Source organism: Alexandromys fortis, unplaced genomic scaffold (assembly GCF_014885135.2).
Source record: "Alexandromys fortis isolate MF-2015 unplaced genomic scaffold, M_Fortis_MF-2015_v1.1 scaffold_111, whole genome shotgun sequence".
NCBI lineage: Eukaryota > Metazoa > Chordata > Mammalia > Rodentia > Cricetidae > Alexandromys > Alexandromys fortis.
In genome coordinates this window covers 875,792-901,817 of record NW_026067996.1, presented here as the reverse complement: position 1 = coordinate 901,817, position 26,026 = coordinate 875,792, and the positions used below count along the sequence as shown (strand labels likewise).

Below are 26,026 nucleotides of genomic sequence, written 5' to 3'. Positions count from 1 at the left end.
TGTGCCAAGTGAGCAAAGGCAGTCACAGGAAGATAAATGCTTTGTGATTCCACTTAGGTGACAAGAAACAGATAATGGTGAATGCCAGGGTAGAACAGTTAGTACTAGACATTTCAGGTTTGCAAGTCAAAGGGCCTGGGCAGCACTGGTGATGGGACCTCACAATTCTGTGGCAAGTGGCTATATATAAGAATATTGAGAGCCAGGCAGCGGCGGTGCCTTTAATCCCAGCACTCAGGAGGCAGAGGCAGGCGGATCTTTGTGAGTTCGAGACCAGCCTGGTCTACAAGAGCTAGTTCCAGGACAGGCTCCAGAGCCACAGAGAAACCCTGTCTCGGGGGGGGGGGGGGGAAGAATTTTGAGGTGGGATTTTTTTCCCTTGAGACCAGGTCTCACTATTAATCACTGACCAGCCTAGAAGTCACTATGTAGAGCAGGTAGACCTTGAGCTCATAGAGATCTGCCTGCTAACTCTACCTCCAGAGTGTGGGGATTATGGGTCTGCAGCACCATGACCGGTCATCCCCACCCCCTTTTGTTTAAAGTGAGAAGTCCACATGTTGTGTACTTCATCATAATTCAAATTTGTTTTAGTTTGGTTTCTGTGACTGTGATAAATACCATTGCCAACAACATCTTGGGGGAAGGAAAAGGTTTCTTTGGCTTACAGGTTATAGTCCATTTTTCAGAGAATCCAGGGGAGGAACCTGGAGACAGGAACTAAAGCAGAGGCTATGGAGGAACACTGCGTGAACTTGCTCAGCCTGCTTTCTTATACAGCTTGGGACCATTTGCCCAGAGATGGCACTACTCACAGTGGCCTGGGCGCCCCCACACCTGTAATTAATCAAGGAGATGCCCCCCAGACTTGCTCAGTTGTCCACAGTCAACCTGACAGAGGCAGTTTCTTCACTGAGTGTCCCTCTTCCCAGAGTTACTCATTTGTGTCATACTGACAAAAACAAACCAGCCTAACATCAATACGATTCTTACAAACTTAATTAAAATGTGATGGAAAGTGATAGCACAGATGAAAAGCAGCTGCCAGTGAGGCAAATTGGGAGAGACACTCATCTGCACACATGCCTGCCTGCCACTGGTCTGCCTCCTCTGGACACAGCCAGCAGAAGTGCTGGGGTATGCCATTTAGAGATAGACCCGTATATGTCCACTTTGATACTGTGTAGCACAGCCCCAACTAGAACCACCTAGAGTGTTCACGGTGACACAAGGAAGTCTTGCTGTGCTTCCTCATCCCCACACAGAACAGTGTACAGAAATGAGTCAAGGCTACTTGACTGTGAAGACTCTGAGAACTTTGCAGAGGAAGACAGACCAGGTAGCCTGCGATCCCCACCCTACTTTATCTAAGCCGTAGACACAGCACAGTGAGGCTGTTCTGATGAAAGTTGGGAGGGATTGGAGACCAGAAGAGGCCCCTAGGGGAGGCTAAGCTGCTGGTAAGCTCTCTCTTGACGTGGATCCCGGACACAGGGTGTGTTGAGCATGTGGGGGAAGATGGGAAATCATTGCCAATTGTATGTATATCAGACCTGTGTGTAATATACATGAGTTATACTTGAATTTGCTTTTGTTTGTTTGTGTTTTGGGGTGCTGGTGATGTAATCTAGAGCATTTTTTTTCATGCTAAGTAACTGTTTTACCACTGAGCTACAGCTCCTACCCTCTAGAAAATTTAAATTATAACCAAATCAAGTTGTATATGAAGTCCAGAATGGTAAGGGGCCATGGGCCTGCCATGCCTTCCCCTTCAAAAACAAGTTCGTGTTTACTTTTGGTTTTCTTTGTGCAGGGAGACTGCCACCAGGACCTGAGCACTGCAGTGGGGTGAAGGTGAGAGCTGATGCCCAGGGATCTACTACCCTCCTTGTGAGCTACACACATGGTCATGTACACTTGGGTGCGAAGATCACTCTCGCCGCCTACCTGCCCCTCAAGGTGAGCTGTGCTTGTCCTTTGTCATCTGCCCTGTCCTCCACTTTTTCTTAAATGTTCCTGGAGGTTAGGTGAGGATGGCCTCTCTCCTTAGATCCTGCACTGTCTTTTGTTTGGTTTTGTTTTTTTTGCTAACTTGACAACTATCTAGGGTCAAATGGGAATAAGGAAACTCAGTTGAGAAAATGCTCCCATCAGAAAGTCAGTGGAGTATTTTCTTGAATAATGGTTGATGTGGGTAGTCCTGGGTTGTATAAAAAGCAGGGTGAGCAAACCAAAAGAGTTTCTTCATGGTCTCTGCTTCCAGGTTCCTACCTTGAGTTCCTATTCTGACTTCTTCATGATGGGATGATCGGGATGTATAAGCCAAATAAATCCTTTCCTCCCCAAGTTGTTTTTGGCCATGGCATTTACCACAGCAGTGGAAAGGAAATCAGAACAGATCCCAACTTGCTATCATTTGTGCCTGTGGGCAGGCTGTGAGTTCCTTAGCACCGCAGCCACCGCGGTTCATAAGGACAGTACGGGGCTTTCTGTCCAAAGTTATGTGAGTTTTCCCTTTGCTCACTGGAGACTTTGAGGACCTCATGGTTTTACTGGCCAGCTCACCATTTACTTCAGTGAATGTTGAGAACCTGAAGTGTGTGCTAGGCACTGTTCTTTGCCAAATACAAAACAGACCCAGGAACTGGCCCTGGGTGCCTCTACACACTGATGGGAGAGATAAAGCCATAAACCCAGGTGTGGTGATGCACACCTGTAAGCCCAGCTCTCAGGTACCTAAGGCAGGAGGATCTTGAGTTCCAGGCTGCCTGGACCTGGTCTCAGTAATAAGACCCATTTCAAAAAAGAAAATAAAACAGCCCAAATAAACAGGAAAACAAAAGGAAAGTGGGGAGAGCTCCATGGAACATGAAGGGCAGCAAGCCGGCCCTGACTGAGCTGGCCAGGAGCTTCCCGTGAGAGCTATCTTCTGCTCCACACTCCACCAGATTCCTCACTGACGAGCATGCCAGGCAAGCACTCAACCACATCCTCAGACCTTTTTAGTTTTATTTTGGGCTGGTCTTGCTATGAAGCCCAATTTGGACTCAAATTCAAAATCCTCCTTCCTAACTCTACTTCCTAATAGCGGTGATTACAGCCCTATGCCTCCATACTGGCTGGTTTCTGTTTGTTAAAGCACAGGATGGGGTGGGGGTAGAGGGAAGCTAAAGAGAAGGTTCCGTGGTTAAAGCAGGAACTGGAGAATTGACTGAGTGGTTAAAACTCGAATTCTCTGTTTCTCCAGAAGACCCAGGTTTAATTCCCAGCATCCACATGGTGGCTCACAACTATTTGTAAATACAGTCCTAGGGCATCAGAGCCTTCCTTGTCCTCTGTAGACACATGTGGTACATAGACATACATGCAGGTAAAATACTCATAGAATATAATGATAGTAGTGTGGTAGAGATGAATGTATGTGATCAGTATTATGTCCTGCATTCAATATTTGGTCAGTACTGTGTTGGGACCTATACAAGGTGTCATCCTGGCTCCCAGGCACCCTCTCTGTGGATATCAATGTATTTCTGACTCTTAGCTGTAAGAAGTGAGCATGAGGAACATGGTTTTGTTCATGAAGTTGTTTCTCTGTCATTTAGTCTGTGTTAGGATAGATCCCAGGTAGGAATTTCTTGGACTTTACTTTTTATTTTGACAAGGTCTCTTTATGTAACCCTTGCTGACTCGTGACCAGTCTGGCTTTGAACTCATAGAAACTCACTTGCCTCTTCCTCTGCCTCCTGAATGCTGGATTTAAACTATGTACCACCATGCTCAGCATTCCAGTGTTCTCCCTACTCCAGTGAGGACCCAATTCTTTCCAAAATTCCTAGTTCATGGCAACCCAGTGCAACTGCCCACATGGAGACTAAATTTCAAAGAGGTTACAGGGTTTGCCTGGCAGGCCCACCCAAAAAGGGTGAGGACCTGCCTTCTGGATGTTCAGCATTGTCTGGTCACCTCCTCCCAAAACAATACTAAGCCTCCCCTTCTTCCTCCAGGCTGTGGATCCCTCTTCTGTTGCTGTGGTAACCCTGGGCTCCTCAAAGGAGATGCTGTTTGAAGGAGGCCCCAGGCCATGGGTCCTGGAACCTTCCAAATTCTTTCGGAATGTTACTTCTGAAGACACAGGCAGCATCAGCCTGGCTCTCTTGGGTACTCCAGCCTCCCGAAATTACCAGCAGCACTGGGTCCTTGTGACCTGCCAGGCCTTGGGTGAACAGGTAAGTGAACTGCTGCCCTCAGTCCCATCTTGCCTACTGGGAGGTAGAAAACCTACTCAGTTCTCACAGAGCCCTGAGAGTGTTGTTTCTATTGTATCCATTTTACAGACAAGGCAGCCCAAAGTGACCTATTGGATTACACAGCACATACCAGCTTTCTTAAAACCAGCTTGTAGGTGGCCTCCTCTTTCTTAGGGCTATAAGTAGGAGTAGAGGTTTGAAATCAGGAATCATAAAGCCCCATGTTTTAAGGTTGGGCCACTTTGAAAAGGATTGAGACCCTTGACCTGGGTTCTTTCCAATTTGTTCTTTCTGGATGGGATGGATGTGGCATTGCCTATGTGTGTGAATATCTTGTTTTGAGATAGGTTCTCCGTATGCAGCCTAGGCTAGCTTGAATGAAATCCACTCTATAGTTATGTAGCACAGGCTGACCTTGAACTCATCTTGCTTCAGCCTTCCAAGTGGTGGGATTATAGGCATAAGTTATTATGCTCAACTATGATGTTGTTAAGGGTTTGTTTTCAGCTTTGTTTTTGTTCTGAGAACCAAAAAATATTGGAAGGTTAAGCCGACTGAGCCAAGTGTGCCATATCCTTAGTTAATATGGGGCCTGCTTGGCTGGGGCAGCACCCTTTTCCAGGCCAGGCCAAGGCCTTGTGCTCTTCTGGCTTCTGACAGATGTGTTTCTGGGAGCCCTCAGACAGGAACAAAAAGTAGGCAGAACCATGAACTGAAAAGTGAGAGTGATTCCTACTTGTCTATAAGCAAAAAGAATATGGATTCAGCTGAAGATGATGCACTTGCACACCCTGATAGCTGTGTGGTACAGGGTCAGCTGAAGATGCACACTCACACCCTGACAGGTGTGTCTGGCTTCCCTAGTTCAAAGCTCACTGCCATGGTCAAAGGAGTGCATTTTGAAAAAGGCCCCCCTAGAGGTGCTAGTAATATAGGACAATATTAAGAACAAGACATGCATACTGTCAAATAGTAAGACTAAGGGTAGCAGTGAATCATGGCTTAGCTAGATCGTTGGGCTTCCTGCCTTAGCCTGTAGAAGTTGGACTCTCAACAAGGTCTGATCTAAGGCCTTCCACACTTCCAGCCCTCTGGGCTCCCTCACTTGTGTCATGGGCAGACAGCCTGAAAGTCAAGAGGTACCTCCCTCCTCCCACCTCATGGTCAGGGAAGATAAGGGGTGCTGGAGCAGACTTTTGTGTCCTCAGCAGTTATCTGTCTCTGAGGAGCCTGGGGATGCTCCCTCAGGCACAGCTGTTAACTGTGTTGCATGTAAAACCATGGGCTGAACTTGACTTCAGAGACCCCACTCTAGCAGCAAAAAAGGCTTTTCTGTTTGTGTGACAGTTCCTCTCCTGTCCTGTCCATGAGGTAGTGAGTGTGGCCTTTTTCCTCTGACACAGAGGCGCATACAGGCATGGAGTGGGATGGTTCTGCCTGTGTCTCTGGCCTCTCCACTGATGTTGTCCTGTAAGCCTCTTTTCTGATCCATTCCTTCACAATTAAGGTTCCTTACCCTTCAGTGTGCAGATTCCCATATTTGTGCCTCACCGTGATGGGTTAAAGTCAGTGCAGACTCTTTTTTGAAATGTCCAGGACCTCGTGGATTTGCAGATTCAGCTGTGAGGCTTTCCTCATGTCCTGGGGAACCAGAAGGTACCCCCTAATCTGCCTCTTCTGAGATGTTTGTAGACCATACTTGGGGCATAGGCATCATCATACATCATATAGAAGTTAAGTCTCTGCTCAGAGAGGAGGGGACTGTGCTCAGGTGCCTGCTGTTCCTTCTGCTCCTCCAGGTCATCGCCCTGTCCGTGGGGAATCGGCCCAGCCTCTCTAACCCCTTCCCTGCTGTGGAACCCACTGTGGTGAAGTCCGTCTGTGCCCCACCTTCCAGGCTCACCCTCATGCCTGTCTATGCCCTCCCGCAGCTGGACCTGTCCTGTCCACTGCTGCAGCAGAACAAGCAGGTGGTGAGTATGGCCCCTCCTGGGGAGGGAGGAAACATGGGCAAGAGGAATCTGACCCACTTCACCCATGGCCTTGAGTATTCTGATAGCTGGGACTCCACACACAGGCACCTGGATCTCAACGGCCAGAGCTGTGCAAGATGTTTCCATTTGTTCTTTGCATGGTGGAGTCCAGAGCCTGCAGAGCTGGGAGACTTCCTAAAGTCCAGCTGCATAGTTGGTCCCCGACTTACAGAGACTTGGCTTCTGATTTTCTAGTTTATAGGGGTGGAAGGTGACAAGCACTTGTTATACTTAGAGTTTTGATCTTTTCCTAGGCTAGTAATAAGTAGCCCATTTCCCCTTAATGTTGTGCAGAGTAAACCAGTCACAGCACACAGTTGGATTCACTACCACGGGGGATGGGGGGGGGAAGCTGATGCTCTGTGGAGCCCTGGAGTCCATATATAGTTCAAGGAGCACCCCGTCCCGTGTTAGAGTGTAGTCTTTGTGTTGGGCCATGTGCCCACCTGTTGGCTGATGTCAGTTAAGTACAGTGACACAGTAGGCTGGCTATGAAATGGTGAGTTAACTCATGATGGGCTCATTGGTGTGTGCCTCACCCTAAGTCCGGGAGCTTCTGCAGTGGCCATATAGGATGCAACCCCTCTCTACCCAACTTTCTGAATCCAGACTCACTATCGCCCTCTGCTGGGCATATAAGGGGCTGTAGAATCCTTTTGTGAAGTGTTCTGTGGTTTCAGTTGTTCAGGTGGGGTGTTCTCTGTGTACAGAGTGTGTGTTCAGAGTGGGATTGGAAGCTGTGAGGAGAGGGGGCATCTACAGAATTGTATTGTCATGGGTCAGGACATTCCACAGTAAAGTGTTGAGAGGGAAAGAAAGTGCATGGGCCTTTAAACAGTAGCTGGGGGGCAGGGGGGAGGTGGGTAAAACCTACTGGTCGGCTTCCCCAGAAGCTGGGGCTGTCCAGTCCTCAGCTCTGGAACATAATAGTCCAGGGCCCTGAGTGTATCCTGCTCAGGGATTAGGGATAAACTAGCTTCAACCCTCTTTGGAGGAGGGAAGTTCTGGTTTCCTCATCCCTCCAGCACATACTTGTCTAGCAGGTTCTCCTGGCACCAGACTCTGGAATAAGAGAGTGTTGAGGAGGGTGAGGAGCCACTGGGAGACAGGCGGGCCACTGCAGAAGTGCCACAGGGAGTATAGCTGGGAGGAGCCAGTGATGCCAGGGAGGCAGGAGGTGGTTGCAGGGAGAACAGGATAGGGAGATCCCAACCTAGTAGAGCCAAGGGAAAGGCCGCAGGAGCAGTGACTCTGAGGCTGGGTCATGGTCTCCAGTCTCCCACCTATCCACGTGGTGGCCAGGATAGTTCTGTATGCTTGTAACCATTACCTTTTAGCCTCATTCCCCCCAACACTATGGCCATCTTTGAGGTGGGCAGAGTTGAAAATGCAGAACCACCTTAATCCATCTCCAAACATAGTAGTTCCTCCTGTGGCTCTGTGTTTCCTCCCCGAAGCCATCTCAGAGCAGATATTGCTCACCTCTGGGTGCCCAGGCCTCCTGCACACCTGAATGAGCCTAATGATGCTGAGGGTGTCCATGGCCCATCCAGCTGTGGGGCAGGTGCTGTGAGAGCTGGGTCCCTGGTGTGTGAAGGACAATTTTGCCTGTGATCCACACCCTTCTGTTCTGTTCTGCATTAAGGGAGCTGCATAGCTGTAATGCCTTGGGCTTGAGTGTTGAAATAGGAAGCGGCGGGGCTGCGTCCCCAACACCCCAGCCGCTTGGCTAGCTCATGCCCGAAATAACAACACACAAACTGTATTCATTTAACTGCTTGGCCCATGAACTCTAGCCCTTACAGGCTAATTCTCGCACCTGGACTAGCCCATTTCTAGTAATGTTTGTAAGCACCCCAAGGTGCGCTTACCAGGAAGATTCTAGCCTATGTCCATCTTCATCGCGTGTGCCTCAGAGAGCAGAGCTATCGCGTCTACCCGGGAGAGCTGAGCACGGCGTCTCTTCGGGAGCAGAGCAGAGTCCGACCTCACTTCCTCTTCCGTCCAGAATTCTATTCTGTTTATTCCGCCCACCTATCTTTTAACCTATCAGGGCCAGCAGTTTCTTTATTGCTCAGCCAATGAAATCAACAGATTGATATGACACTCCCACATCAGACCAGCCTTCATTTTTCCTGCTGGAGTCAAGCAAGGCTGTTTCCCTTGCTGCTCTGGTGTGGATCTGTGGTTCTGCCTTCTGACCTTTGCTTACACTGGAGCTAAGAATGAACACACCACAAACCTGTACTTATCCCCTCCACTTGCTTTACCTGGGCCGGAAATGGTGGTTTCGAGTAAGATGTGCAGCTTCTATACGCTCTCCACTGACTCTCTCATCAAGGTGGAAGGTGTTGCAGGCTCAAAATCTGCAGGTGGCTCAGCTCCAGTGTCTACTGCAGAGAAATCATCTTTTTCTGGCCTCTGAGTGGGGTGCTCAGGAGAAGACTTCTCTGTCTTGACTTGCAGACCAGTTGAGAAGAAATCCTGAACTCGTTTCCTGCTTCAAGCCTTTTTAGCTTTTGGTCACTGTATTATTGCACATTTATGGGGTACAGTGTGATTAATTCCATGCATGCTTGTAATGTGAGCTGTCAAATCAGGATGGGGAATTCTTCCTCTCAAACATTGATGGTCCCATTGTATTGGGAAGCTTCAGATTGTTCTCTTGTTATTCTTTATGTAAAATATTATTCTGGCATTTAGTTGCCTCTTTGCATTGCAGAACCCCAGAGCTCACTGCTCTCTGTATTCAGTGCCTGCTTCCCATCCTCCTCCTGCCCCTCTCCTCTTCCAGTCTCCAGTGACTCCCTCCTGCTCTGCTCTGTTTCTGTATCATTTTAGCTGCCACACATATGTGAGAGCCCACATCACCCTCCTCCCTCTTTCTCTCTCTCTGCCTGGTTTGTCGTCAAGTTTTACCTGGACTCACATCTGGTATGTGTAGTTATCTTTGGTAGAGGGAATAACATTGCGCTAAGTTTGGATCTTCAGGAAACATCTGCCTGCTTCTGGGTCCCCTGCCGGAGGTAAAGAGCCAGAATCAATGCAGAAGTTCTACCATGAACCCAGCACGAGGGAACACTGGGCTGGGTTCAAGCCCCACTTGCTGTGGGAGCCATCCCTTGATGGTGATAGAGGCCAACAATGGGGTTGTGTGACTGGATGCGGAGTCCAGAGAGTAGCCATAATAAATTGTTCTGTGTTTGTTTTCTGTTGAGCCCAGTGAGAAAGTCAAGTCCCTTCAATGGCCCGTGGGGCCTTGTGTCCCTGGTTCCTGGCTGCTTTTACCTCAGTCTATGCCTTTTATGGTTGAAGGCCTTGTCATTCCTTGTACCTTCTGTCAGTGTTCAGGGCTTAGGTAGGCTGAGTCCTGGGGCTTGCAGCTTTCCCATCTCTGGCTCCATGCCTCCTTCATTTCTCTATCCAGAGTCTCCTTGGTCTTTGACTTCACTTAAATGTGCACCTGCCTCAGCACACCTGAACCCTCTCCCACTTCTCCCACTCCCAAATACCCCAGTGACCTATCACTATAGAATTTGCTTGCCTACTTTAGTCTCTGCCTATCACCAGAACAGAGCTTGGTTCCTGCCCAAACTCAGCAAACACCTTCAAGTGAGCAAACCAAAGAGCGCACTGTCCCTGCGTACCTCTAGGAGGCACCCTTGTGCAGACTGAGGGACACTGAGGTAGCAAAGGCATGGGGAGTGGGTGCTACCTGGAGAGCAAGGGCCTTCAGATTGACAGTCTGTGCTGCTGAACTGCAGGAGGGCAAAACCAAATCAGATCTAGATAGGTTTTCCCTGTCTTTAAGCACTGATGGAGAGCTCAGCATGGTGTTCCTGGTCTGTCTTCAGCTAGATTGGGTGAGCTGCCTCTGGACTGAAAGGTAATGGCGTGACTGCAGAGCTTGACTTAGAATGGACTGTGTGCTGTTTGTGTCAGCAAGAAGTAATGGACCTTGGACACAGAACTGCCATGTGATCCATCAGTCCTAGTGCTCCCGAGCCATGAGCCAGCCATTCAGGCATGGCCCCTGCGATTTATGGTCTCATTAGGGGACCTTGAAGAAGATATATCCCCAAGGTGCATCTGGGTGCAGTATCAATTTAATTTTATAGCTCTCCAAATCCAGAGGCCACCTAGGACATGTTTGCAGAGTAAATTATTGGCAAGGTGAGACACCAGAGTGGAGTCAACCAGCAGGAATAACAGACTGCAGGCAGACTTGGTTCTCCAGGCAGGTCAGCCAGCATTCCTCTCACCAAGCATGGGTGCTACTTGTATTCTAGGGGCTAATTAGTCCAGGATTGGGTTGAGCTGGTGCCTAAGGAGAAACCCATGTCATAGAAAGTCCTTGGAGAATCCGACTTGCTGTGTTCTACCCTAAACCTGGGAGACTGAGCTTGCTCAGTCTCTGAGCCACGGCCTTCCAATTTGTGAGGTGGGAAAGTTGGAGTCAGCCTGCAGGCATGCTTGCATAGAGCTGATGCCTTCTGCAGAAAAGCACTGACTTTCTACCAGAGGTTGAATCTGGGAGAAGGGATGAGGTATCTGGGGGCAGGCCTCTGTGGTTCCTGTTCACATTCACAGCTTGTGTCCTGCCCAGTCACTAAAACCTTTGGTGTGCCCAAGTGATGAGCTGAGTTGCTGGCATGAGGGAACACTTTTAAAATGCAGAATGTTTGGTCAGGCGTTGTCTAGAACCAGGAGAGCTACAAGAAGTTGGAGAGGGATCCTGGAGGTAGAGGTAGGAAGCTTGGTGGCAACTTCAGTCAGGATGGACTTCTCTGTGTCACAGTAACAACTCCCGCCCCTATAACTCCACACCTTAAATCATAGTGCAAGTTTAGCTCTTGCTCATGTGCTGCTTGAGTCCTGGCTTGTGCATCACTAGGAGCCACTGTGCAGAGAAGGAGACTGTGCTTAGGTCTTAGAGGTTCCTCCAGAATTATCACAAATTACTGTTGTATCTCACTCACCAGACTCAGTGATACAGTTGCCCTTAGGTGAGAGAGGACAGTTCTTCCTTCTGGACTATGCACGAATGGATTAGGTCATTGGTAAATAGTAAACTATGCTAAAGGCCACCCCATAATGTGAATAACCACACAGGAGGCATATTTGAAAGAAAGTCCCAGGACTGAAGATATGGCTCAATGGTTAAGACTACTTGCTCATCTTATACTTGCTAGGTTCAGTTCCCAAGCACCCACATGGTTCACAACCATCTGTAACTCCAGTTCCAAGGAATCTGATGACCTCTTCTGACCTCTGTAGGCATGAGGAGAACATATGTACAAGCAAAAATAAACTCATACACATAAAATAAATAAATCTAAAAAACTTCTTTTTTAAAAGAAAGTCCCAAAAGATTGGTTTGCTTCCTATCTTGATGGGAGAAGCTAAGGATGGAGGCCTTTGTACCTTCCTGGGCAGGAAGAGCTGGAGCAAGAGTTGATCAGGCTTGGGAAGATACTCCTGCCTCTTCTTGGCTGCCTCTTTGCTGTACACTCTCTGTGCCATTATCCCCCATGGAGAAGCAGGAGCCATTTGGACAAGGCTTTTGGGCACCTTAGTGGTGTCATTCCTTAGCATTGGTTTGCAGTTCACCCCCACCCCTTCATCAGGGCCGTCTGAGCCCATAAGGGAAACAGCTTGCTTTATGTCATACTTGTGGCAGAGTCTGTGTGGCCGCAGCATCTGATCTGTTTCTTTCAGGTTCCAGTATCCAGTCACCGAAATCCCCTGTTAGATCTGGGTGCCTATGACCAGCAAGGCCGGCGGTTTGATAACTTCAGCTCTCTTAGCATCCAGTGGGAGTCTTCACGGCCATTGCTGGCGAGCACCGAGCCTGACCAGCCTATGCAGCTGGTATCCCAGGATGATGGAAAAGGCCAAAAGAAGCTACATGGTGAGCCAGGTCTTGAGCCAGAGGGCGGTGGAACCCTGGACACACAGGAAGGTCCTGCACTGCTCATGCCTAGGACCTTGGGTATCTGGGGCTTCCCTTCATTTAGAGCTAAAGCATGGAATGCTGAGAGAGCTCATGTCCCACCCCCCTTTTTTGAGAGAGAGTCTCGCTTTGCCTGGCCTAACTATTAAGACCAGGCTGGCCTCAAACTATCAGAGACCCACCTGCCTTTGCCTCTTGAATGCTGGGATTAAAGACAAGTGCCATCATACCTGGCTGCTATGGGTTTTTATTTATTTGACAGTTTGTTTGTTTGGTTTTTGTTTGTTTTGAGACAAGGTCTTCGTCTGCAGTCAAACTGGCCTCAAACGTGAGGTCTTCCTGTCTCTTGAGTGCTAGGATTGTAAGCCTGCACCAGTACGGCCAGCTTTACTGTGTTCCTTTAATCCCGTATAGGTATAAGAGATAGGACCCAGAGCAGAATGGGCTCCTGTCCCAAGTTCCTTGGCCATGCTGTGACAGTGACAAACTTCCTCAGCAGCCCAGTGTTGAGCCTGTCCTCTTAACTTACCTCAACAATTCTGTTCTGGGCTATTAACCCTTACAGGACTAAAAGCCTCAGTAAACTCAGTTACCTGCTTTTAAACTTGAAACTGAATTGGCAGCAGGAATGTGGCCCCAAGGGAACCAAGGGGTGGTGGCCAGTATTTGTTTTTCCTCTGCGCCCTCAGGTTTGCAAGCAGTTTCGGTTCATGAGGCATCAGGAACCACAGCCATCTCTGCCACAGTGACTGGCTACCAGCAGTCCCACCTGAGTGCAGCCAGAGTGAAGCAGCCGGTATGTCCCAGAAGACATGAGTGGGTAGGACCATGAGCAACACCAGGATGTTTCCTGTTTCTGTGTAGATTCTGTCTGGTGTCGGAGGCCCTGACCTCCCTTGCTAGGGATCAATACCTGCTTGATTCTTCTCTTCCCAGCATCTCTTGCAGGCTTCAGGCAGATATGCTGCTTCAGGGCATGTGTGTGGTAGGGAGGGGTCCATTTGAGGAAATGGAAGGGTCCCCAAGAATGGTCCTATTTGGATGATATCCACCCTCTCGAGCCACCCTGCAAGCTGCTGCTGAAATGGTGTAGAGGCAATAGATATCCGAGGACAGGCAATGTGGGGGCTGGTACCCTAAAGAGCCCAGATTCTGAGACAAGGAAGCATCCTCTTAGAGAAAGCTGTCTCCATTTGGAAGGAGGTGGCCTGCTGGAGGTAGATGCTCACCTATCCCTATCCCAGATGTCTTCACCTGTTCCATTCACTTGTTAGCTTTTGAGTGCCTCACTGGTTCCCACACTGGAGCCTCACACCCCACAGACACACTTTTAAGACCTTCACATACACTTCTGACCTCTTCGGGGCTCTCTCTACCTCCCAGGCCTCCCCTAGGTACTGACACTGCTTGAAGCTTCTGTTCCTGGAATGAGGCCACTACCTGGGGCATCTAGCCCCACTCTTCTTGGAGGTAGCTGGTGAGGCCCCTATCTTCTGGATCTGACAGTGTTGGCCTTTCTTTTTCAGCATGACCCTATAGTACCTGTGTCAGCCTCTATCGAGCTTATTCTCGTAGAGGACGTGAGGGTCAGTCCGGAGGAAGTGACCATCTATAACCATCCTGGCGTCCAGGTATGGCCCTTTGCCCCCGCCGTCCTTTTAAACAAGGTACCCTGCACTCTGTGTTACCCAGCCTGATCTCTTCCCATCCCCACATCTCCCTCCAGGTAGAACTGCACATCACAGAAGGCTCTGGCTACTTCTTCCTCAACACGAGCACCCCAGACATCATCAAGGTGGCCTACCAGGACACTCGGGGCGTGGCTCTGGTAAGCTTGAGCATCGGGATCCCAGCTGTCTAGTCAGGTTGACAGATTATTCCAGAAAGCCGGCACTTAATAACACCCACCATGCAGGGCCTTGAGATTTGAAGTTGCTCGAAGCCCCTGTCATTCCCATGCCACCTCTGCACTCTCTATCTTCAATTACTTGCACTGTTAATTACCTAATTCTTTCCTTTCAGTCAATCTTCCGATTCATCTTTTAATTATTCCTTTATTACATAAACGGCTTCATGGTAACCCTAAGAAACTTTCTTTTCAAGCTCCATTCTTAACTCTCTCCTAGCTCTCCATAGTGCCCACTTCACCCTCTCCCCAGACAAGGGCCTGGTTGGACCTCTGGCATGGAGGAACGGAGTATATGCTGCTTTCCTCGTGTCCCGAATTGCTTCTCTTCTTGTGGTGTAGCCCGTGGTTATCTTACTTGCACTTTTATCCCTTGTTTTAGTATACAGGATCTGAGTTCTTTAAACTCCTTTTTCTTTTCAGTGCTTTAGTTTTCTTTTATGTGTATGAGCATTTGCATTCATGCATGTATGTGTACAAGTACATGCAGTGCCCTCGGAGGCCATAAGAGGATGCTAGATCACCTGAAACTGAAGTTATAGCTGGTCATGAAAGACCATGTGGGTACTGGGAATCAAACTCCAACCTTTTGGAAGGTTCTTAGCCACTGAGCCATCTCTCCAGCCCCCTAACCTTTGGTTTCTTAATAGAGCCAAAGAGTGAAAACAAAGAACTGTCCTGAATGTCTCACATGTGTCTGATAGGGGACTTGTGCAGTCACTAAATGGAAAGTTCCTCCTGGAAGGAAGTCAAGAATGACACCCACCCTCACAGTGTCAGCACTTGTCAGCTAGAGCATTGCCACCAGGCAGCTCTGAGCCCAAACTCTGCTTCCTCTGGTGAAAGTGTGCCGGCCTCATTCCCAAAGAGTCAAGGCTCCCCAGGACTCCATGGAGACCTGAGCTGACATGGTGCTACAATGGAGGGGGTGTGGCTTCAACTCAGGAAGTCTGGTTGGCTGACTGTGTTACCCCTGGCTCTTTACTTTTGGCTTTGCCTTGTTTCTCCACCTGAGCCCTTGCAGACCAGTCACAGCATGGGGGCGCCAGTGTTCCACGGAGGGCCGTGACCCAGGCAATAACCTATGCCTAGCCCGTTTTCAGAAACACTAACACATTACCCATTACTACGCAGGGGTTGGTGGCATGGCTCCAATCAGGTGCTGGTGTCTGTGCGTTTAGCTCCCTACATGCTATCTTAGCTTAGAGATCACAAAGTCAATGGCCCTGAGCTGGACAGGTATAAAGTGGGAAGAACCAACTGAGCGTGAGGAATGTGCCTGTAAGTGTTAGACTCAAGGGTTAACTGTGGTGCTGGACGTCAGGAGATAGTGGGGCAAAGGTAACCAGAGGGCATAGGGGCCTTACAGGGTCGGGGAGGGGTGGCCGTGTGTCCTCTATTGATTCCTTTGATGCTGGTACTAAAGGGCGATTCCCCTACATCTCATCAACTCCATGTACTGTGTAGAGGTTCTTAGTAGGTTCACAGATGTGAGCAGCCGTCACCACCATCGTGCTAAGAGTGCATGCCTGGAAAGGAAACCCTCTAGCTACCTGTCTCCTTTGAGTTCTTTCAAACTCATGCCCTGTCGCAGCTTTCGGTAACTACTAATTTATTTCCTAACCCTATAGATTTTTCCATTCTGCAGAGTTCAAGTGAATGGAATCAAACAGCATGTGGCCCTTGCCTAGCATGTGTTTCCGTATTGTAGAATGTTCTAGAAGCTCGTTCCTTTTTATGACTGGGTGTGGCTATGCCACTTTTTGTTTGTTCATTCATCCATTAGTTGATATTTGGGGGCATATGTCCTTTCCCCCTCCTTCAAAACCAGGACTTCATATAGCCCAGATTGTCCTGGAGCTCAATCTGAAGCTAAGGGTGTATTTTAGCAAAGGATAATTGACCTTCAGATGTTCTTACCTCACCACTTCTGGGATTGCAAGTGTGCACCAACACACCTGTTTCTGTGTGGTGCTGGGAATCCAACCCAGTGCTTTCTGTGTGCCAGGTGAACACTCTACTACCTGAGCTACATTCCCAGCCGTACTGTCTGTCTTTACTGTTGAGAATAATACTGCTGTGAACATTTGTACACAGGAGAATTTTTGATAGTTTTTTTATATGTGCCAGTATCTGCATGTATGTCATATACAACATGTACATGCATGGAGGGCCAGAAGAAGGAACTTGAGCTACAGATAGTTATGAACTGCCATGTGGGTTCTGGGATTTGAAACCAGCTCTTCTGAATGAGTAGCCAGTGCTCTTACCTGCTGAACCATCTCTCCAGTCCTGTGTGTGTTTTTGTGTGGAATGGGAACTCTGCATGTTTTGAGCAACCACTGACTGTTTCCCATGTCCCATCCCACCAGCACTGGATGAGCATGCCAGTTCCTCCCATTCCTTGTCAACATTTGTAATTATCAGACCTTGATATTCCAGCCACTCCAATAGGTGCGGGTGACCTCTTCTTGTGAGGCAGATTTGTATTCCCTGATGAGTAAAGCCATTCAGCATCTTTGTGTTTCATTCTTGTATCTTCTTGGACAGATGTCTGTTTAGATTCTTTGCTTGTTACTCTTTATTAAGTTGTAGAATATCATATTATATTCTAGATATAAGTTATTCATGAGATGTGATATGCACATATTTTTCATTCAAACTTGCCTTTTTACTTTCTTGTTAGCATGCTTCCAAGCTTATGTTTTAAATTTTGGTTAAAATAAAAATAATAAATAAAATTTTAAATTTTTTATTAAAGCTTTAAAGTTGCATATATATATGTGTGTGTGTGTGTGTGTGTTTATTTTATTGAGTGTGGGAGGAACATGAATGTCACAGCATGCTTGTGAAGGACAGAGAGCAGCTTGCAGGAACTGGTTCTCTGTTTCCACCATGTAGGCTCTGGGGATTGAACTCAGGTTATGAGCCTTGGCAGTGAGCCGTCTTCCTGCTCGTCTGTGTTCCTGCATTTCATGTTTCCCTGAGAGTCTATGGCACATGGGGCCCTGTTGTTGTCTGTGTTTTGTCTACACTAAGTTAACGGTGGTCCTGTGCTGTGAACCCAGGACCTTCCTGGTGTGTGTGTGGCATCCCAGCTGTCCCAGAAGCCATTGTTCTCCTTTTTCTGCATTGGATGATTTTGGCATCGATGTCAAAAACCATCAGAGACATGAGCTTAGTTCTGAGGTCCCATCTCTGCTTCAGCTCTGTATTGACCTGCTTGTCTTTCTTTGTGTTAACTACAAGTGTAGATTACCGTTGCTTCATAGCAAGTTTGAACATCTATAAGTGTGAGTCTTCTGACTCTTCCAAGTCTACTTTGACTTATTTTGGGTCCCTTACAATTCCATCCATGTAAGTACTAGAGTAAACATGTCAACGTATTTGTGAAGCCAGCTAAAGTTATGCCAGGACTTTGGATGGCCCCTTAACCATATGCACAGCCTCTGCCCATGAGTATGAGGTGTAAGTATTCTTATTCATGGTGATAATTCTAAATGGAATTGTTTTCTTAAATTTTATTTTTCTAGCATTTTCTTTTTTCTGCATGTTGGTGTCATATTGTGTAACCTTGCTAAATTCTTGGAGGTTTTTTAGTGAATCCCCCTAGGGTTTGTGTGTGTGTGTGTGTGTAATCATGTCATGTGTGAATATAGGTAGTTTGATTCCTTTCCTTCAAATTTGGAAGTTTGATTTCTTTTTCTTGCCTTTTTGTCCTGGCTACAGTCTCTAGTAGTGTTAATAGAGATGATGAAAACATCCACCATTGTCTTACTCTAGATTTGGGGAGAAAGTTTGCATCCTTCCACCACTAAGCATGATGTGGGTATTTTATAGATGCTCCAGATGGGGTAGTGTACCAGGGGCTTCTAGGCTAGAGTGAAAGTATTTGTAAGTGTGTATGTGAGGAAAAGGACAACTAACATTCCTCACCCCCACCCTCATCCTACCTTGCCTCTGCTAGCTTAGATGCAGCTTGGACCTCTGGTAGGAAACAGACTCAGTTCCTCCAAGGTTTCGTTAGATTCCCAGAGCTCCCAGCAGGCAACAAATGAACATCTTCCTGAGGCTGCCTGCCCTGCCCCTGCTCAGGACTTCTCCCTCCACCTGTGAGAGAAGGGTGCAGGGTGTTAGACAATGGCACTGTTCCCTTGACCATATAGTAAGCTTCTGCTTCCACCATGCAGGTCATCTTTGAGAAGACCATATGCAAGACTGACTTACTTATAATACTGGTGAGATTAGTGGTCAGCAAACACTCTGTCCACCTGCAGGGAAACATCAAATGCAGCTAATTTAGGGAATGTGGAAATCGGTCAGAGTAGCTATGAGAGGAACACATGTACATGCTGCTGGAAGAGTCCAAGGCACCTAGGATATTCCTTTTCCCAAGCTCTGATGTGACTGTCTGCATTGCAAGAGGCACTGACTCTGTTCATGGATTAGGGATCATTTATTTTTCTCTTCCTCCTTTACTATCCTCTTATGCTTTAGTCTGTGTTTTCTAATCTGTTTTAATTTCCTTTTTAAAATTTTTTTTTAAATTTTAGTATATGAGTATTTTGCCTGCATGTATGTGTGTACCGCATGTATGCAGTGCCTGTGGAAGCCAGAGGAGGGCATCAAATCCCCTGGAGCTAGAGTTACAGATGGTTTTACTCCCACCACTTGAGTAGTGGGAATAGAACCCTCATCCTCTGGAAGAGCAGCCAGGGCTCTTAACCACTGAGCCATCTCGCTAGTCTTTTTATATTTTTTATTTTTAAGACCCTGGGGTCTCCCTCATTTCCTGCCTGATCTTGAGCTCCTCAGCTCAGGTGTTCCTCCTACCTCCCTTCTGAGTAGCTGGAACTGTAGGTGTGATGCTCATACTTTCCCAAGCATTTCCATTGTTCCCTTATAAAAGAGGGACTAATTGCACAGGCTTGTGTGTGAGTGTGTCTTGTCAGAGCTTGACGCTAGGAGGAAAAGCTTCAGCAGAAATTCATCCACACATCTGGAAACATACCTTATCTAGAGATTAAAAATAACTTCCCACTATCAAGAAAGGGGGAATTTGAAATCAGGAGAGGTATGTCTGTTGCCACGGCAACCAACTACAGTTCATCTTAGTCAGGCTGCCTTTCCTAAGTAAGCTGAGGGTGAACCTATGGCCAGAAGAAAGACTTTTCATCCAGGAGTGAGTGCTCTTCAGAGTCAATGTTGAGCTTGGCTCTGTGTATAGGTAGTGAGTACACCATATCTGGAGGTATTCAAACAGCCTTCCTTTGAAAGACTCAAGGATTCCAGCACTACAGCTTCCCGTAGAAGACATCTGAGCTCCTTTAGATACTGCCATTTTTGGGTTACTGCTATGTGGGTATCAGTGCCCCCATCTTCACAGAGTCACAGTGGGCTGCAGCCATTCTGTCCTGCGGCAAGTCTGGCACCCTGGGGAGCAGCACCTTGGAGGCACACCTTGAGTGTGGTTTCTGTTTCAGCAGCTTCCTTGGAATACTGACCTTGGGTCTCCGCTTTCTCCTCCAACTGCTTCAAGGGGAAATCGGGTCCTATTTCCTTCTCCCTCTTCCGAACCTGCAGTATCTTTCAGAGTGTTGATGGGCTGTGACGGGTGCTCCCAGCTTCCTTCAGAGGGCTGTATCTGAAGGACACGTTTGCACATTTCTTTGGCATTTTGCAGCTGCTAATTAGCAGCATTCTCATTTCTCTTCTTCACAGACGAGAAAGCGCACAGCCGTGCTCACGGAGCTCCTAGACAATGCCTCGTTCTTCCTTATTGATAGGAGTTGAGGCTTCACAATGGCTCCTGTATTTGTGTAGTTGGCTTCTCAGTGTCTTTGGAAGAGAAGTGAGTGCGTGATGCACACAGCAGGCTGTGATGGAAGTTTTCATGCCCACACAATGAACCCCGGGCTGAGCAAGGCTGATTAGTTTTGCTCACACAGCTCCCAGAACCCTCTGCAAGGGGCCTTTATTTTATTTTTGGCTGGATTGAACAGAAGAGTGTTTACCTGATTTCAACTCAGGATTTCTTCCTTCTCAAACCATTCCTCATATTTCCTGAGTCCCCTGAGCTTAGCCTGTCACTGAGAGCTTGATGTGCCCTGAGCACTTGACACTTCTTTCTGCTGTGTTCATTGGACAAAGCTCTAGCAGAGTATGGTGGTAACGAGGAAGAAGGCTTGCAGGCTCTGCTCTGGTGAGCCATACTAGTGCCTTTACCACTCAGTACTGCAGTGTGTGGCCAGCCATGATGCCCTGGGATGTAGCAGAAGCACACCAGGGATGAGTTGGTAGGAGGTGACGGTTGTAGGACTTGAACTCAGGTGTGTGCTGCTTCTTTGAGGCTGGTTGTGGATGGTGTGGTGCCAAGCCCCTACTCTCGCTCTTGGGGAACTGGCAGAGCTGACCACTGCATGAAGTTTTATCCAGGCTGAGATTTGGATACCTGTGGTTCTCATGTGAACTCTGGTCATCTCTGTAGAATGCTAGGGGAGAGACTGAAGACATCGGTCTCTCTCAGTCCTCTTGCATGGTAACTTGGCTTACTTCCTGGCACTGATGAGGACATCAGAAGAAAGCGAAGCTAATGGTCCCAGTGATGGTCAGAAATATTATTATTAGGATATTTATGCATCTGAAAATGTCACATGCCACAAGTCTGAAGTGTGAACGGGGGCCCAGGAAGGCGGGGCTGGTGAGCTAAGGGCCATAGAGTTTCTTAATGAGGAGTAATGCATTCATCATCTCCAGACTGATGACAGGACTTTCCCTTGGGCTCAGTACTTGATGACATTCTCAGGTGGCACTGTCAACACTTAGAAATGAGAACTCATTGCAGACACCCCCACTGCCTTTTCTCAGTGTTCTTGAATGTCCATCAAGAAGCATGTGGTGGCAGACTCTTGAGAAGTATGAGCCACCTGCACTGTCCAGTGAGGAGTGGTCGGGGTCTCCATGTGGCTACTAGCTAGTGGTCAGCTCCCTACTTCCCTCCACGCTGTTTCTTTGTCTCCTAAAAGACCTCACACACTGGACTCCTCAGCGCTTTGTTACTGGATAAAGCAAGCTGAAGTGAGTCCAGGAGTGGAGCAGGCCAGACCTCGCTGCTTCCCGACATGCAATCTAGTGCTGTCCTCCCCTTCTGTCATCTGGAAGGTGGCTGAATGTCCATCTTCTGGGAAGCCAAGTGGAAGAGGAATTGATTTCCTCACTGCCATTTTATGCTTTTATTTAAAATGTGCAAAGTGATTTTTTTTTTCCGAAGGATGGAGGGAAAAACAGAAAAAGCCCACCCACGCTTGCTTGCCCATTGGGTCTGTCAGCAGCGGGTGCACTGTGTAATTTCCTCAGGTTATAAAGGACATGCCAGCTCCTGACAGCAGCAGCTCCTGCGTGCGCGTCAGACCGGAGGCTCGGGTCATGTTCTCAGAAGTGCTCATTCCTCTGTGCAATTTTGTATGAGCTTTCTTTAGGGGAGATGTAATAACCATCCGCAGCAAAGCCTGATGACCGGTGGCTTCCCCACCCATAGTTAATGCCAGACTGGCTAGCGGCAACAGCTCAGATCCCACAGCCATCATTCTGGAATGTTAAGTGTGATTCCCACCCTGGGATCTTTGTTAATCTACTTTAAGCCATCATATTAAATAAGCCAGGCACACCTCATCTGCTTGGATGTGCCCTGGAGCTCAGTTACACCTGCACGTAGCAGCTTGGCCCAGCTTTCCAATTTTATCTACCCCAGCTACCTGAGGGCTTAGGCCTTTCTTAGCTCAGACTCTCCCTACTGGCCCTCTCCACTCCTCTCCTCCTGTTCTGGATGCTGAAGGCCCTGTTTCCCTGCAAAGGAGGCAATGCCCCTGAATGGAGAACTGAGCCACTGGGTTAGATCTCTAGCTCCCCTCCAGGCTATTTCCACCCTGCCCTTGAGGCATGGTTTGCTCTTTTGTACCTTAAAGCTGCTGGATCAGAATCCATAGGTTCTGAGTTCTCTGCAGAGTTCTTCAGAACTTCCCATTTTTAACCAAGCCAGTTCTGCTCTGCAAAGCTATGCAAGCTTAAGCACCTGGTTTCAGTGCTTTATCAGACTCCCTCAACGCTGCGGGCCTGGGTCTGATCAAGGTTTGGAGGTTGGGTGCAGGCCACTAGTGCCAGATACCAGGCTCTGTGAAGACTTTGGGAAGGTGGAGGTCAGCATGAAGGAGAAAGGCAAGCTAAAAAATTCCAAACAGTGATGAGGGGAAGTCAGCCCAGTGGAGGGAAGAGCATGCCTATCTGGTGAGAGAAGTGAGGCTTGAAATTGGAGCCATCAGCTGAGGACTGGGGGAAGAGGCAGAAAGTTGGTTATTTCCCATTGACGGAGAACCTATTTCCATCTCCAACCCCACCCCACAAAACCTTGGTATTGGAACTAGGTTTATAATGCTGAACTGCTTGCAGAATGCATTTATACCCCCAAGCCCCACTGTGACAGAATCTAACTGGCAAAGTCAATCACTCGCCTTGCCCCTGCCTGCCCAGCCTTAGAAGTCACCCAGCACATGCCTAAAGGACATGTGGCAAGTCCATGTTCGATTGACAGATGTCCCCTGCAAGGAGCTACTGTAGCTGAGCTGTGAATGCCATGGGAGCTCTCTAGGGCTGCGTGGTTAAGGAAGGATAAAGGGGTGCTGTGGGAGCCTAAGAGTGGGAAATTCAAGCTTGTGTTTATTTATTCACCTAAAACCTCTTAGTTGGTCATGACTTCAAGCAAAGCTGAGATGCAGAGATGGGTAGGCCCGCAGGAACCCAGGAATGGGTGACCTGGGTGGTCTGTCCTCAGCTCTATTGTGTTGTGGATTCAGACAAGAACTCTTTTGGAAGCTGCTGTCTGTCCTCAGTTTTATCAGCTCCTAACTTGCAGTTCATATGAGATTCCTAGGGATGTGGTGCTATTATTAGAGCCATCTTGGGTTTGACTCTTCTGCCTCCAGGTTATTGTGTATGTTCTCATCCATCACACTTGGATCAACTTTTACCCACCTTTTTATAAAATGCATAAAATTGAAATGAATGTTGCTTTAGATCCCTCTGGCACTATAACACCCCATCTTCAGTTCATGCTCTTGCTGCTGGGGTGAAAGAGGATTTTCTGTGTCCACCTCTAGCCATGTAGTTCCTGAGTGCTGGCATCTCAGAAGGCAAGATACTGCTAGTGACCCCTTGAGCAGAATGGGACCTATGGCCTTATGACTCTGTCCTCCTCTGCTTTGCAGGTGCACCCTCTGCTCCCAGGCTCATCAACTGTCATGGTCCATGACTTATGCCTGGCCTTCCCGGCCCCGGCAAGAGCTGTCATTCATGTCTCAGACATCCAGGAGCTCTACGTCCGCGTGGTGGACAAGGTTAGTAGACACTTCTCCACACAGCCGCCTCTCTGCTGATGCACGTAAAGCAGGAACAGTATGTCCTGGGAAGTGTTTCCTTATGTCCTTTACTTTTCCTCCTGAATCCTGCCCACTTTTGTCCTCTCCAGAGTGGCCGAACTTAGGTTGCCATCTCTGACTTCTGTGCTTCTCGTGGACAATGCAGGCTGATGTCTCTGCTATATTTCTTTATCACAGTTGTCATCGCTAAAGCTTGGCAGTAAATCCTGCCTGCTGGATTGACTGAATTAGCTTTGACTTGGGAATGCATATCCTCTGGCTCACATAGGTTATTCACCATCCTGGCACATACCCTGCTGAGCATAGAGTTTCGCCCTAGAATGTAGGATGAGGATTCTTGGGAATTTCAGGGACAATTGAGTAAAACTCAGTACTGCCAAGTGTCCTGTGATGTGAGTAAACAACAGACCTAAGTTTTCCTTTTGTGTGAATGGGAAACTGATTCAGGGCTGAGGTGGCTGAAGCTAGGCTTCTAGGGCTTGCTGCCCAGTCCCTGCTACCTGTGCTGGTGCAAAGGTTTGTCATTGAAAGAGGGATGGTCAGGCATCTTAGATTTCATAGCTTAAAGCTAAGATTCTATTACCCAGACTCAAATTCTCTCCAGAGTATTTCCTTATGGAGACAGGTTGGCTGTATATCTCAAGCTGACCTTCAACTCACTATCCTCCTGCCTCAACCTCCTGAGTGCCACCACAGCCAGCTTCCCTCCAGCTTGCTCACTAGATTCCTCTTCAGTGGGCACTCCAGGTCTCCTTTCCTAAAGTGCCTGCTGATATACTGCAAAGATTGAGCTGTTCAGACACTAAGCTCCTCTGTGCCTATGTTCTAAGCTGTGTCCTGTCTCTCTAATATGATTGGTAGCCCACTAGTAGAACGTGGAGTTCATGCCTCATGCTATGGCCAAGTCTCCCTATTCCCCGTATACTATAAACTTATCATTTTTCACTCATTGATTGGCCAAACCCAGACATCATTCTGGGTAGCTTATTGCTAGTTCCCAAGTTCTGAACTGGAGGTTGGTGGTGCTGTCCCTACAAACCTCAGGAGCCACATGTTGGGGGAATGATCACTGAGAGACCACTCCTGAACCTGTCTGTGCCTTAGGTGGAGATCGGAAAGGCAGTCAAGGCCTATGTCCGCGTGTTGGACTTCTACAAGAAGCCTTTCTTGGCCAAGTACTTCACCTTCATGGACCTGAAGCTGCGAGCCGCCTCCCAGATAATCACACTGGTGTGAGTCTTCATAGGAGTTGGGAAGGGCATCCAGGAGATGGGACTGATTCTCTTTGTAGCTTCTCAAGCAGCTCTTCCTTGGAGGAGGAATCTAATGCTTCTTTCTGTCTCAGGACTCTCGACGAAGCTCTAGACAACTACACGGCCACATTCCTTGTGTATGGTGTGGCCATTGGCCAGACCAGCCTGTCTGCAAGCGTGATGGACAAATCTGGGCAGAGAGTCAGCTCCACCCCACAACAAATTGAGGTAGTTCTGCTCCTTGCTCTGCATGGCTCCATCCTAGTTGGACGTGTCTTTATAGTGACAGGCTAGGATTTCAGCTATAAGAAGAAACCCTGTTAAAGTCTGTACCTTACCATGTCCTCTGAGCAGAAGCATAGTCACCAGCCCCAGGTATATGGGTGACAAAAATAGATGCAGAACCAAAAGGGGCTTGAGATATTAACTTCCTTCTGTGGCACAGGAGTTCAGGCAGTTCAGAGAAGTGCTATGCTTTGTCCCGTGGCAAAGGATAGGCAGAGATTCTTTCCAGAAAGCAGTGGCCGGGTGGAAGCCATTGGCTGATTTTAGCTTGTATAGAACTAACTCCTCCAGTCAGTTCTGAGCCTTAGCCCAGGCCCAGGAGGGCCATGAGCACCTGCCAGAGGATTCCTGGGCAGGTTGTTCAGGATCAGTTGAGCTCTGAAGCCCCTAAACCCTCTCAGTGTGGTATAGGCTATCCTGCATCTAGTTTTTCATTGGTATCCCACTGTAGGCAGAGGTCAGGGCAGCCAGGGTCAGGCCACCTTGCCCAAGAATCCCCAGATACCCACTAGCAACAGCAATAGCACCATCTTCTGCAGGTCTCGGCCACATGGGTGGCAGGCTTCATTGATCTGCCGTCAGAAGCAGGCGGAGGCGGTTTGTGCCTCCAGATGGAAGTGTGCCTTCCTCCTACTGGTGGTGAGGAATTTGTTTCTGCCTATAAATAGCACAGCCTAACCAAGACTAATTCTTAGCCCAGAGCAGTCTCCACGCTCTCCTTGGAGCACTTCTTACATGGTTGACAAGCAGGAACTTGTGGGGGCTGTGGGGCAAGGTTGCTGCAGAGACGGGCTGTCCACATCGCCTTTGACTGCTCCTGAGCCTTTTCTTCCACAGAAAAATGGTGCAGCTGTTGAAGTAGAGCCCTGTTCCAGGACAGTTTGCTTTCAGTAGTGCTAGAGGCAGCTTTCTAAAGAC

The 26,026-nt window shown here is 48.2% G+C and overlaps 1 protein-coding gene across 1 annotated transcript in view; it reads left to right on the top strand.

The window, feature by feature from the left end:
- Nup210 (nucleoporin 210) overlaps positions 1-26,026 on the top strand; it is a 95,265-nt gene that overhangs the window by 42,319 nt on the left and 26,920 nt on the right. Inside the window, exons 14-23 of the mRNA XM_050160327.1 lie at positions 1,814-1,959; positions 4,005-4,226; positions 6,047-6,220; positions 11,999-12,191; positions 12,923-13,029; positions 13,760-13,864; positions 13,960-14,061; positions 23,400-23,528; positions 24,675-24,802; positions 24,916-25,051. Coding sequence (XP_050016284.1) covers positions 1,814-1,959; positions 4,005-4,226; positions 6,047-6,220; positions 11,999-12,191; positions 12,923-13,029; positions 13,760-13,864; positions 13,960-14,061; positions 23,400-23,528; positions 24,675-24,802; positions 24,916-25,051 — 1,442 coding nt within the window. The remainder of the gene's footprint in view (positions 1-1,813; positions 1,960-4,004; positions 4,227-6,046; positions 6,221-11,998; positions 12,192-12,922; positions 13,030-13,759; positions 13,865-13,959; positions 14,062-23,399; positions 23,529-24,674; positions 24,803-24,915; positions 25,052-26,026) is intronic.